Source organism: Phaseolus vulgaris, chromosome 7, assembly GCF_051622355.1.
Source record: "Phaseolus vulgaris cultivar YP4 chromosome 7, ASM5162235v1, whole genome shotgun sequence".
In the NCBI taxonomy this organism is placed as follows: Eukaryota; Viridiplantae; Streptophyta; class Magnoliopsida; order Fabales; family Fabaceae; genus Phaseolus; species Phaseolus vulgaris.
In genome coordinates, this window is record NC_143504.1 from 4,344,846 (window position 1) to 4,358,447 (window position 13,602).

General features: G+C 29.8%; 1 protein-coding gene across 1 annotated transcript; it reads right to left on the reverse strand.

The window, feature by feature from the left end:
- Nucleotides 1–4,562: 4,562 nt before the first annotated feature.
- LOC137827765 (cysteine-rich receptor-like protein kinase 29) lies at nucleotides 4,563–9,095 on the reverse strand. Its single transcript, XM_090305358.1, has 7 exons — nucleotides 8,127–9,095; nucleotides 6,583–6,705; nucleotides 6,146–6,291; nucleotides 5,847–6,057; nucleotides 5,487–5,724; nucleotides 5,214–5,364; nucleotides 4,563–5,121 (listed from the first exon to the last, which is right to left on the reverse strand). Exons 1-7 carry the CDS (start codon nucleotides 8,950–8,952, stop codon nucleotides 4,771–4,773), a joined length of 2,046 nt encoding a protein of 681 aa, XP_090161484.1. The 5' UTR covers nucleotides 8,953–9,095; the 3' UTR covers nucleotides 4,563–4,770.
- Between the last annotated feature and the right edge of the window lie 4,507 nt (nucleotides 9,096–13,602).

Below are 13,602 nucleotides of genomic sequence, written 5' to 3' on the forward strand. Positions count from 1 at the left end.
AGTCGTAACAACGAAATTATACAAACATCTTAAGCCATCAACAATATTATACCCATTAAATATTAATTTGATTTTACACTCTTTAATTTTAGAAAATTACACTTATTTTCCTGATCTTAAATAAAATTGTTTCATAAACGGTGAGTTCCACGTATTTAAATAAAATTGTTTTATAAGAATAATATTCATATATACAACTAAAAAATTATAGAAAAACCATAAAAATGTAATTAAAAAATAATTTATTGAAATAATTTTAAATATAAAATATAAAATAGTTATTTAACAGCGTAATTCTACTAGAAATGAGTAATAAAAAAATTTATGATTAAAAAAACTAAAAGTGTCTCTCATTTGAAGTGAGTTGTGAGAAAGAATGGGTCTGTGTTCATTATTCTGCCATATGAAAAGTGTAGTATTTCCCTGTACTCGTCAAGAACTACGGCCTGGTCCACCTTCGTTTCTGTGATGTTTCTTCCTCGGATCGATAGGGAGTTACGTGGACTCATATCCATTACAAGTTTTGATAATTTTATATTTTTATGAACCTATTTTTTGTTAAATTATTATGAGAAAGAAAATAACAAACAAATTTTTTTTTGCCTTAATAGATGAACTAAGATGAAGAAATCATTTTAAATATAAACTCCAAGTAAGTATGCAAGTAGGTATGTCCAGTCCAGATAAAAAAAATTTGATGTGAATAATAATTTTAATAAAATTGTATTTATTTATTAAAGATATTTATAGTGTCTTAAAACGAATATTGTTATTTGGTGTTGGTGGGTGAAGGAAAATGACACGTGTCTTAAAGTGTCTTAAATATGAAAGAAAGAAAGATGAAAAGTCAGCCGTTTGAACAGATGGAAAACGAGGAAAAACAAAGGAAAAAGATAAATTTTATCCACAAAATCTACCAGAAAACCAGAGCATCTGTGTTATTTAGGTTCCTTTAATTAATTTCTCTAATATTTCACTTTATATATTTCAAAGTTATTTTAAAAATACTTTAATTGCTTGTTCAGTTATTTTAATTTTAAAATTATAAAAAATTACACGGTCTATTTTAATAAATATTAATAAAAAAATCCAAACACTATTTTAGGTGTCCCGTTTTAATTCAGTTCATCATTCATTCACTCACTAAAGAGGGATTGAAAGTTTGGGTCCATCTCGTCATAGGAGTTACCGTATTAATTCTTTTAATTGTATAAATTTATTATTTTTATTTAAAAATTATATATGTTAAAAGTATACTTTATTTATAAATATTTTTAAGTCTTTAATTAATTAATCAATATATCTAATTAATAATTAAATAAATATATTGAAAATGATTTTATTATAATTAATAATTAAAATTTAATTTATAAATATTAATTATTTAATTTTTAGTATCTTTCAAATATTAAATAAATTATTAAAATTTTAAATTATTTTTATTTTTAATTAAAAAATAATAGACAGAAGATGTTATTACATGTTGATGAATTAAAGGTATAAAACTCATCCCCTTAAATTAGTGGCGGATTGACACAACGACCTACTTCATAACGTGTCTGAATTTTTATTTTTTTTTATAACTAATATATATATATATATATATATATATATATTATTAAAGTAATCTTATTGTTAAAATTAATTCTTTAAAATTAAACTTTCTAAACCTTCATATATTAATTATATGTATTTAAATATGGGGATTTATTTATTTTTAATTTATGTGGATTCCCACTATTTGTTACTTTATTTTATTTTTCTACTAGATTATGAATTAAAAATTTTACTTTTTAATTTTTTTATTAAATTAAAGTTAAAGATGAATTTTTATTAACAATTTATATGAGTTATTTTTACTATTGATGCTCCAAATTATAAAAAAAAAAATCTGCCCAAAGTCAATAAGAAAGTCGCTTGAAGAAAAAGTAAAAGTAATAGTTTATAACAACTTTATAATTGATTTAATATTATTAAAATAAAATAAAAAAACAGATAGAAGTGTTTTTTTATTAATATAATCAATTAAGAATAGTTATAAAACGGAACATTCATAATTAATTATGATGTATTTTTTATTATAACAATAATAAATAATTGACAAATATCATATTATTAAAAATAATTTTTTATATTTATTTTTTATAATTTAATAATATATTGTATTCATTTATTGATCACAATTTTTTTCTTTTTCCTTTCTTTTATTTATTTTCTCCATAAAATCATCATAAAAGAATATGGATAGAAACATAAAGGAAGGTGCTTGAATGAAAGACAAGGGTTGTGCCACAAAGATTTGGAGATTTTTCAGTGAACATAGAAGCAAAGCATGTAAACTTAAGCTTCATATTAACACACTTTGAAGGTAGGCTTAACCAGGGACATAAAAATCCAAACATTGATAAGCGTGTAACTTAAGCTTCAAATTATCACTATTGTATCAAATTCTAACGAGGATATGTCTCAGTAATTAAAGCCTCATCCACTGAATATTGACTTGTTTGTGGATTCACTCGATCCTTTTCCCTTGAATTATGCTCCGATGCAACATGTTTGGAAAGCTTCTTGTTCTACTGTCCACAACAAATGCAGGTTGATAGTGGGGAAAATAGAGGATATGTTATGTTTCATACACAATCTTCCCATTCAATTGTATTTCTAAATATTCACTACTATATGATGAATTTCTCTCTCAACGTCATTAATGTCATTGAACTAGTCACATATGAGAATAAGAATTTCATCTTATCTTCTCTCTTATTAAGTCCTTCTATTTTTTCACAATATATAGATATTAAAAAACAGTTTAAAAAAATTGTGGATTAGTTGGTTTCTGTATTTTCATTAAGATATAAGTTATCTTTAACATTACAAGAAAATTAAAAATTAATTTTAGAGAAAAAAATATTGTTGCTATAATAATTAAATTAATAACTTTTTTAATATTTAAAATGATTTTTAATTTAGTTATTATAATAACTAATTTAGTCACTACAACATTAAAAGAGAACCAGCTAACCTAGACAACAAAATATTTTGAAGACATTATTTATAAGAGATTACTATATATTCATGGTTAATATTTTTTAAATCAATCAATTTACCATAGTTGATTGCTATATTGTTAAAAGAAATAATTTTCGTTTCTTTTTATTTCCTTTTTCTTTTCCTGCTCATCGTTCATCGTTCACACGTTTACGAAATATAAAAGGATAAAGGTGCTGGAATGTGGGGAAGTGGTTGACGTGAAAATAGAAAAGTTGAAATTAAACTAGGGGTGGCAAAGTGGGGCGGGCCATGCGGGCCGGCCCGCGGCCCGCGATAAAAAACGCGGGGCGGGCTGACGTTTTCAACCCGCTGACCCGCATTAGCCCGCCCCGCATAACCCGCGGCCCGCGCGGGCCAATAGCAGGGCGGGACGGGCTGGTCCGCTAGCCCGAAAAAAAAAATTTTAAAAAAATAATTGACTTGACTTGTTTGAATATAACTTTCTCTATTCATCAATTCTTAAAATTTATTTTATAGTGGTTCATTACATTACAACACTAAGGATTCTAATTAAATCTAGAGTGATTAAACTATTTCTTACAAAATTTGAAGGTTCCTTTTAAGTGATCATCCCTTTATATTGAGACAATGATTTAACAAGACATACAGTTAATTTTATATTTTGTGAGCGCATGAAACACGGGAATCAATCTCGTTAAAAAAAAACTTTCTCTATTAAGTAACTGGTATAGACATATACATAAATTTTATATCCTGAATCCTTTGTTGCGTTTGTTCTAAGCTTGGTTTCATGAACATTGATTTCCAACCTCTCAGTAGGATTAGACAATAAACTTCTAAAAAAAATATAATAAATCATTAATTTTAATTTTTTTTTTTAGATGTTTCTGCAACACTCAATTATTTTTTCTTCTACGTTAAAAAAAAAAAAAAAACGGGCCGGTCCGCAAGCCCGCGGGCCAACCCGCATGCGGGGCGGGTCATGAAAACCAACCCGCATTTTGTATGCGGGGCGGGCCAACCTGGCCCGCATTTTGCGGGCCTAAGCGGGGCGGGCCTATGCGGGGCGGGCCTATGCAGGACGGGTTGGCCCGCTTTGCCACCCCTAAATTAAACGCAGGCATTGATTAAGTGGGTCCAATTCCGTGACCTACACTGCAGAGTTTTAGTTGTCTTGTTTTTTTGTGGTGTAAAGTAAATTAAATAAAAGAATAGACTCTAAAATTAGTCAAATAATGCATTGACTAGTTAAAAGGTCTTAGTCTTCCATTCCTTACTTCACATCTACCTATGAAAAACTGTGGTCCTCTTTCATAGTCTAGTTGACTACTGCTCCTCTCATATTTTTCATTATCCCTCAATTATTTATTTGAAAACTTATTTCAAAATTGTAAATTTAAAGAAATTCTTTGTTACTTGTAAATCTAAAGTAATTTATTTTAAATTAGTAATTTTATCATTTATGTATTAGTAAATTTTTAACATCATTACAATCTCACATAAATTTTAACATTTATAAAAAAAGGTTCCTAAGATGGTAGAGGGAAGTGTTTAGTTTAATTTAATTTTACAAATTCTGTAATTAATATTTATTATTCAATAACATTTCTCCTTCCAAACTTAAAAAAAAATAAAAAATTTAAACAGCAGCTTATACAACACGAACATGCATAGGGAATCAAACAGATGTTGTAATTAGTAACATTGGTTTGAGATTCTTTATAATCTCAAGATATAAACTAAAGGGGTGATGAAAATCTAGCGAGGATATGGATCGGTAATTGAAGCCTCATTGAGCGAATCTTGATCATTTCTATTGGTGGATTCGATTGATCTTGTTGTCCCTGAATTAATCTCCCATAACTTCATGTCCTCAAAGATTCCAGACATAGCATCCCCATAAAATGCAGGTGCCAAAGGTACTTGCAGACTGAAAGAATGGCTATTCAACATGGGTACAACGGAAGCCATGGTGGGTCTCGCAGCTACACTGTCTTGAACGCACAGTAACCCAATATGGATGCATCTCATTATTTCACTTTCCGAACCATTGTTTAATGTCGGATCTACAATATCTGTAGCTCTTCCTTCCCTCCAACTTCGCCATGCCTGCATGCATCAATTTTTACACCTACTTAAGCTTCTTTAATTTCACACTTCCAACGCCGAAGAACATAAAAGGAAACAAAATTCTCACTTACAATATGGCGTAGATCGCCCGATTCCTCTCCATGTTGAATGCTACTGATTTTCTTGCCACTTACAATCTCAAGAACAAGTACACCAAAACTAAAAACATCTGACTTCTCTGAAAACTGTCCATGCAATGCATACTCAGGTGCCATATATCCACTGCATCATAGTGGAGTATGAACAAACTTAGTTAAACAAAACCATTTCACAATCATCTTCGAATATTCCGCAGTTTTCAATTGCTAAACCTAAACATTAACAAGCCAAGTTTGAGTACTTACTATGTCCCAACAACTCTCTGTGTATCTTCATGAGTCTGGTCCACAACAAATAACCTTGCCAAGCCAAAATCGGCTATCTTAGGGTTCATGTCTTCGTCTAAGAGAATGTTACCTGCTTTGAGATCACGATGGATAATGCGCAGTCGAGAATCTTGATGGAGGTAGAGAATACCTCGAGCAGTACCTGCAATGATTTTGAAGCGCGTATACCAATCTAATTGTGCTCTCTTGGTTTCATCTGCATATACACAAACAAGACATGCATGAATCTTATGACTATGATTAGGCTAAGTGTCAAGCCATAACTGAAATAGCAGGGTATGGTCCAATTAACCAGACAGACATTCAAATTAAACCTACCAAATATGAAGTAATCAAGGCTTTTATTTGGAACAAATTCATAGACAAGTAGCTTTTCTCTTCCTTCCATACTGAAATGAAGTAGTCTAACTAAATTTCGGTGCTGAAGTTTGGCCAATAGAAGAACCTCATTCTTGAATTCTGTATCTCCTTGTCCAGAATTAGCTGACAACCTTTTGACGGCAATCTCTTGTCCATTGGGAAGCGTACCCTGAAAACATATATGGAATGGTAAGTTCTCTGCAAGTAGTGTTATGTATACCATAGTTTGAACAAGTTATGGTCAACAATTATCTTACTCTGTAAACAGCCCCAAATCCACCCTGTCCGAGTTTATTAGAATCAGAAAAGTCATCTGTAGCCTCTCGTATGATACTAAATCTGATTTGCAATGACTCAGAAGCGTCAATTTCATCATCATCATCATATAGTTCTTCTTGTTTAGCTTCACACAGGGAACGGTTTTGAAATGGTAAGTTTTTCATATGAGATGCTAGAGCAATTGAGTAAAGCATGTTTTGAATTAGTTATTGAATTGTTTTTCTTTTGCAAACTGGGCTCTTTGTCTCACCATTTAATGGTAGGAATTACTCTTTAACAAACATTACGAATCTATAAAAAAATATTTAGATCAAAGTTATGATCTTAGGTTGAGTTGTACTCTACTAAAATCGTTGCAATAATACAACACCATTAAATAGAAAACCTGTCACGGTAAACCAGTACTTCCACTTACTTTCAAACTTCTTCCCCGACTTCCTCGCTTTTAAACGAATGTAGATAAAAATAAGCACCGCGGAAACAATTACAACAACTGGCACTGCTGTTGCTATGGCGATGATAATTGTGTTACTCTTTCCTGCACAAATCAGAATCCTCAGTGGGACATTGCACAGATTAAGACCATTGAATATCAACAAGTCCAATAACTAATTATTAAAGCCATCTAAACACGGTTTGCTAAAACTTATTACTTCATAGATCCTAATTCCTAAAGAAAAACTAAACTTTAAATTATTTGGTATTCAGGTGCGAGTTTGATCAGACTAGAAATAAGTTCGAACAACATTATATAAAAAAGAAGACGAAATATGTTTTCTTAAAAGTTTGGGTTTACAATGTTGTTTTGGTTTTTTTATATGGAATGATTCATTGACGTCCAATTTTCCTATTCTTTTTTTCAAACCCTACATAAGTATTGTGAAAACTGGGAACATTTATTGTTTCTTATACACATGATTGGTTTCCACCAATACAAAAAGACCTGATACCTTAACACTACATACAGAAAAATTAGTAATGACAAAGTGGGTGAACCCCGCAGTCCCCTAGTAAAACTTGTGACATCGTTTCATTTTTTTCAACCTATTGATCTGTTTTATCTCGTCCTGCATAATTCAAAGTCCGCACAGGTCAACAATGGAATGGGTGGACTGATCCGTAAAAACAAAGTTTGTGTGTTGACTTAATAATAAGAAAGCAAGTTGAACTAAAAAAAAAAAACTTTTCTATTTATATTGCGACAAGTATGTCTATTGCGATAATATTTATGTTTAATATTTTTAAATTAATTATTTTTAATATTTTTGAAATGGAAAAATATTAATATTTGATTTTTATCTTAATTGAATTATTGATATTCGAGAATGTTTGAAATGAAAAAATTATTAATGTTTGATAATTTTTCAAGAGAAAAAATAAAAAATATTTTCATTGAATTTTTAAAATCTTATGCAGGTGGACAGAGAAATTCATCCCTAAGTAAAAATACATTCTTAACTGTATTTTAGAATAGTGTATTTTTACTGTTTGCACAAAACTTTTTCAATACAGAATGATCAAACTTTTTGTGGGTCCTTTTATTTTGGATTCTTACATCGTAATTGACACGGTGACGGCCCCTTAAACAGTTTCAAGGATGGAACTTATTGAGAAACAGTAAATAACATATTTTTAATACCCAATTATAATAATCTAATAATATTTTTAATTAAAAAATAAAATAAATATAATTGAAATAATAATTTATTGATATGTGAAATGGATGTGTTTTACTCTATGGTGTCACCACCCTTATTTAAAAGCTTTCTTTGTTGAGTGCCATTTTGGGTGATGTATATTTGAACAACTCTGTCAACATATAGATATAAATATTAAAGGTGGAAGAATAAAATATTTAAATTGTGTAACACATGTAAAAACTTTACATGAAGAAATTTAGTTCAGCAGGAGCAACTGAATTAATTAAGATAGTCTAAGCATAATTTGACAAGTGCGTACCTTCTGAGGAAGTGTTAGAAGGTGGCGAAAGTGATGGCGAGGGTGTATATGCTGGTGCCCCATAGAATGGAAAGGAAGTTTCATATCTCAGATTGCAACTGGGTCGAACAACTCTAGCTCCTATTTTACTATCACAACAATTTCCGAATTCTTCCATGGACTGAATCAAGCAGTTATTGCAATCTTGTTCAGACAAATCAGGCGTACACTGTGCAAGCCCGAAAATGGTTTTGTCATCTGGTCCGGTTGCATTTGCTGTAGCATATTTACTCTGAGAGTCTCCTGATGCAGCTCTGCTTCTCATCCCATCAAGCAAATCCCTTAGCACTTTATTGAACTCCTCCGCTTGCGTTGCATTACCTAAATTCCACGCAAAATACGCAGGTTTTCCAGTTTCCATAAGGCCGAATATTGAGCGGTCTGAGTAGCGCAACATGCACCTCTCATCCTCGTACCAACCAATAACTTCCTTTCGGTTTGGACAAAGTTCAGTGAGATTGGCCCTGGAACCGTTAAGGCATCTGCGACATTCATCTGGCTTGATGTCTCCTCTACACAGCCCAATGGCGTACACTTTATCAGTGCTTTCACCGTTTGTGAAATTGTAGAAACCGTAATTGATTTCTGTATTGGAAATGAGAGTGGACAAAAGGGTGTTGAGGTTGGTGTGGTAGGTGCTGTCGGTGGTGTAGTTTCCTTGATCGTTGGTATCATCACAGAAGAAGTGGAACTTTTGATCATTGTTAGCTGCACTAACTTGAGATATAAAAATTGTTATCGGAAGACAACAGAGAAAGAAAAGCAGCCTTGGCAAAAGCAGAGGCATGTTGATTGTTTTGTGATGTGAGGAATAAGAAGTAAGGAAAAAATGGGATAACAGGAGTCTCTTTTAGATAGAATAAGCTTAGTGATTAGCTCAATCGAACTTTCATAGTTGCTTCAACTATCATTGACGTTTTCAATTTCACTTTCCCTTCCATTTAGTCAGATGCAACACTTTCCATGAAATTTCAACAATTGATTAATTAGAAGAGTGTACGTTTGAGCTACATTAATTATTTTTTTTCATTTATATCCTTATTTTTGTACTTAAATTACATAAATGCATTATAATGTAAAAAATAAGAATAATTTTTTTTCTTCTTATAAACAATGTATTAATTTAAAATAAAATATATTAGTTTTCTTAGGTCTCCTAAAAATATCATTAAAACTACACTTCAAAAAACAGAGGGAGTAAGTCGTAACAACGAAATTATACAAACATCTTAAGCCATCAACAATATTATACCCATTAAATATTAATTTGATTTTACACTCTTTAATTTTAGAAAATTACACTTATTTTCCTGATCTTAAATAAAATTGTTTCATAAACGGTGAGTTCCACGTATTTAAATAAAATTGTTTCATAAAGTAGTGGAAGTTTTGTGTATTGTTAACTGCACTAACTTGAGATATAAAAAATGTTATCGGAAGACACCAGAGAAAGAAAAGCAGCCTTGGCAAAAGCAGAGGCATGTTGATTGTTTTGTGATGTGAGGAATAAGAAGTAAGGAAAAAATGGGATAACAGGAGCCTCTTTTAGATAGAATAAGCTTAGTGATTAGCTCAATCAAACTTTTATAGTGGCTACCTTGTTCATGTATCATTTCACAAATGCAACACTTTCCATGAAATTTCAACAAAAATATCATTAAAACTCCACTTAAAAAAACAGAGGGAGTAAATCGTAACAAAGAAATTCTACAAACATCTTATATCATCAACAATATTACACCCATATTAATTTTATTTTACACTTTTTAATTTTAGAAAATTACACTTATTTTTCCGAATTTTATTTAAATGTAACAAAAGAGATGAGTGTCATTTTCTTAATTAAAATTGTTTCATAAAAGGTGAGTTTCACGTATTTAAATAAAATTGTTTTATAAGAATAATATTTATATATACAACTAAAATATTATACAAAAATCATAAAAATGTAATTAAAAAATAATTTATTGAAATCATTTTAAATATCAAATATAAAGTATTATTTATTTAACAGCGTAATTCTATTAAAAATGAGTAATCTCCTTTCTCAGAAAGCCTTTCTGTTTAAAAAATTTATAATGAAAAATACTAGTGTTTCTAATGTGCACTGAGTTGTCAGAAAGAATGGGTCTGTGTTCATATTATTCTGCCATGTGAAAAGTGTAGCATTTCCCTGGACTCATCGTGAACTATGGGATGGTCCAACTTTGTTTCTGTGATGTTTCTTCCTTGGATCGATAGGGAGTTATGTGTGGTGGATGACTCAATTCCATTAAAAGTTTTGATAATTTTATATTTTTATGAACCTATTTTATTGTTAAATTATTATGAGAAAAAAACAACAACAAAAAATTGTCTTAATAAATATCAGGATGAACTAAGATGAAGAGATCATTTTAAATATAAACTCCAAGTAAGTATGCAAGTAGGTATGTCCAGATAAATTTTTTTGATGAGAATAATAATTTTAATAAAATTGTATTTATTTATTAAAGATGTTTATAGTGTCTTAATATGAATATGGTTATTGTTGTGTGGGTGGGTGAAGAAAAAGTATGCAAAGAATGAGTGACAATGAAGAAAGCAAGATGAAAAGTCAGCCGATTGAACAGATAGAAAAGGAAGGAAACAAAGGGAACGCGCAAGAGAAAACATCAATTTTATCCACGAAATCTACAAGAAAACCAGAGCATCTGTGTTATTTAGGTTCCTTTAATCAATTTCTCTAACATTTCACTTTATATTTCAAAGTTATTTCAAAAATGCTTTATAATTGCTTCTTTAATTATTTTAATTTTAAAATTATAAAAAATTACGCTGTCTAATTTAATAATATTAATAACAAATCCAAACACTATTTTAGGTGTCCCGTTTTAATTCAGTTCATCATTCATTCACGGCAATTGCTCCCTCCACCCAACACTTTTGAATCCCAACACAATTTAAAAAATTTCAAAAATATTCTTTATTGAAATGAAAATTCAGAATTGGAATTGAAAATAATGTATGTAAATTTTTGGAATTAAAAATAATACATTTTAAAAAAAATTATCAGAAAGACATTATTGTATTCCCAAAAAAATATTATTTTCATTTTTTCGACGGTAATTGGGTGCAGTAATATTAGTACAGGAAGCAATTCCTTCACTAAAGAGGGATTGAAAGTTTGGGTCCATCTTGTCGTAGGAGTTACCGTGTTAATTCTTTTAGTTGTATAAATTTATTATTTGTATTTAAAAAATATATATGTTAAAAGTATACTTTATTTATAAATATTTTTAAGTTTTTAATTAATTAATAATTAAATAAATATATTGAAAATGATTTTATTATAATTAATAATTAAAATTTAATTTATAAATATTAATTATTTAATTTTTAGTATCTTTCAAATATTAAATAAATTATTAAATTATTTTTATTTTTAATTAAAAAATAATAGACCGAAGATGTCAATGCATATTGATGAATTAAAAGTATGAAATTCATCCCTTAAATTAGTGGCGGATTGACACAACGACCTACTTCATAACGTGTCTGAATTTTTATTTTTCTATAACTAAAATATATATTATTAAAGTAATCTTATTGTAAAATATAATTATATAAAATTAAACTTTCTAAACCTTCATATATTAATTATATGTATTTAAATATGGGGATTTATTTATTTTTAATTTATGTGGATTCCCACTATTTGTTACTTTATTTTATTTTTCTACTAGATTATGAATTAAATTTTTTACTCTTTTAATTTTTTTATTAAATTAATGTTAAAGATGAATTCTTATTAACAATATATATGAGTTATTTTTATTATTGATGCTCCAAAATATAAAGAAATATAAATTTTCTGCCCAAAGTCAATAAGAAAGTCGCTTGAAGAAAACGTAAAAGTAATAGTTTATAACAACTTTATAATTGGTTTTATATTATTAAAAAAAAACAGATTGAAGTGTTTTTTTATTAATATAATAAAATAAAAAACAGATTGAAGTGTTTTTTTATTAATATAATCAATTAAGAATAGTTATAAAACGGCACATTCATAATTATGATGTATTTTTTATTATAACAATAATAAATAATTGAAAAAGATCATATTATTAAGAATAAATAAATTATTAGTAATTAAAAATAAATTTTTATATTTATTTTTCTAATTAAATAATATATTTTATGCATTTATTGATCACAATTTTTTTCTTTTTCTTTTTCCTTTCTTTTATTTATTTTCTCCATAAAAGGCATCATAAAAGAATATGGATAGAAACATAAAGGAAGGTGCTTGAATGAAGGACAAAGGGTTGTGACTGTCACGGCATTGCAGAAGAGTTCGAGATTTTTCAGTGAACTTAGAAGCATGTGTTACTGTGACTCAGAGAGAGGAAAACCAGGACCTGGGTGCTTGCTTGAGGCAATAGATAACCTTGTGTAATTGACATACAAGAGTGGGATCACAGGAGATAAAACCTGGTGGTTGCTGCATATACACATGTTCATTGAGATCACCATGAAGGAAAGCATTATCAATGTCCACTTGACGAATAGCCCAGTTATTTGTAACAACATGTGAAAGAACAATACGAATCGTGGTGGGTTTGACTACAGGACTGAAGGTCACATTGTAGTCAAGTCCCTCAGTTTGATTGAAGCCTTTGGCAACAAGGCGTGCCTTGCAACGTTGAAAGGAGCCATCTGCATGCAATTTGGTTTTAAAAATCCATTTACAACCTACCAGAGAGGCATTGGATGGGAGAGCAGTGAGAGTCCACATTTTGTTTTTGAGGAGAGCTTGATACTCATCAGTCATTGCTTGGGACCATATAGTAGAAACAATAGTATAAATTTTGATGATGCCTACCTTGGCACGAGTGGTCATGGGATAAGTGTTAGTAGGAGAAGGAATAGAAGGAAGACATTCAATATTACCAGTTGCAGAAGCACCAATGTCAGTAATAGAATTGCCAATGGTACCAGTTGCAAAAGCACCAATGTCAGTAGTAGAATTGCTATCAGAAACAACATGCTCATTAACAGAGTTAGTATTTGTATGAACAACAGTCAAGGTGGGTGAAATATCATGTGTGTGCTTATGAGAAACAATAGGCATAACAAAACTATTTGAGTCTTTATTATATGGAAAAGTAGTTTCATCAAAACGAACATGACGAGAAACAATAGTCTTACCAGTGGGCATGAGACATATATAGCCTCTATTAGTTGGACTGTATCCAAGAAAGAGAGAACATTGCGATCTAAAATCAAACTTATTATTATTATAGGGGCGTAAATTGGGATAACAAGCACAACCAAACACTTTGAAAACATTATAATCAGGTTTGCGTTTAAACAACCTAGAATAAGGGTTATCACCATTCAACACAGGGGTGGGAAGATCATTGATAATGTGGGTGGAAGTGATGAAGGCTTCTGC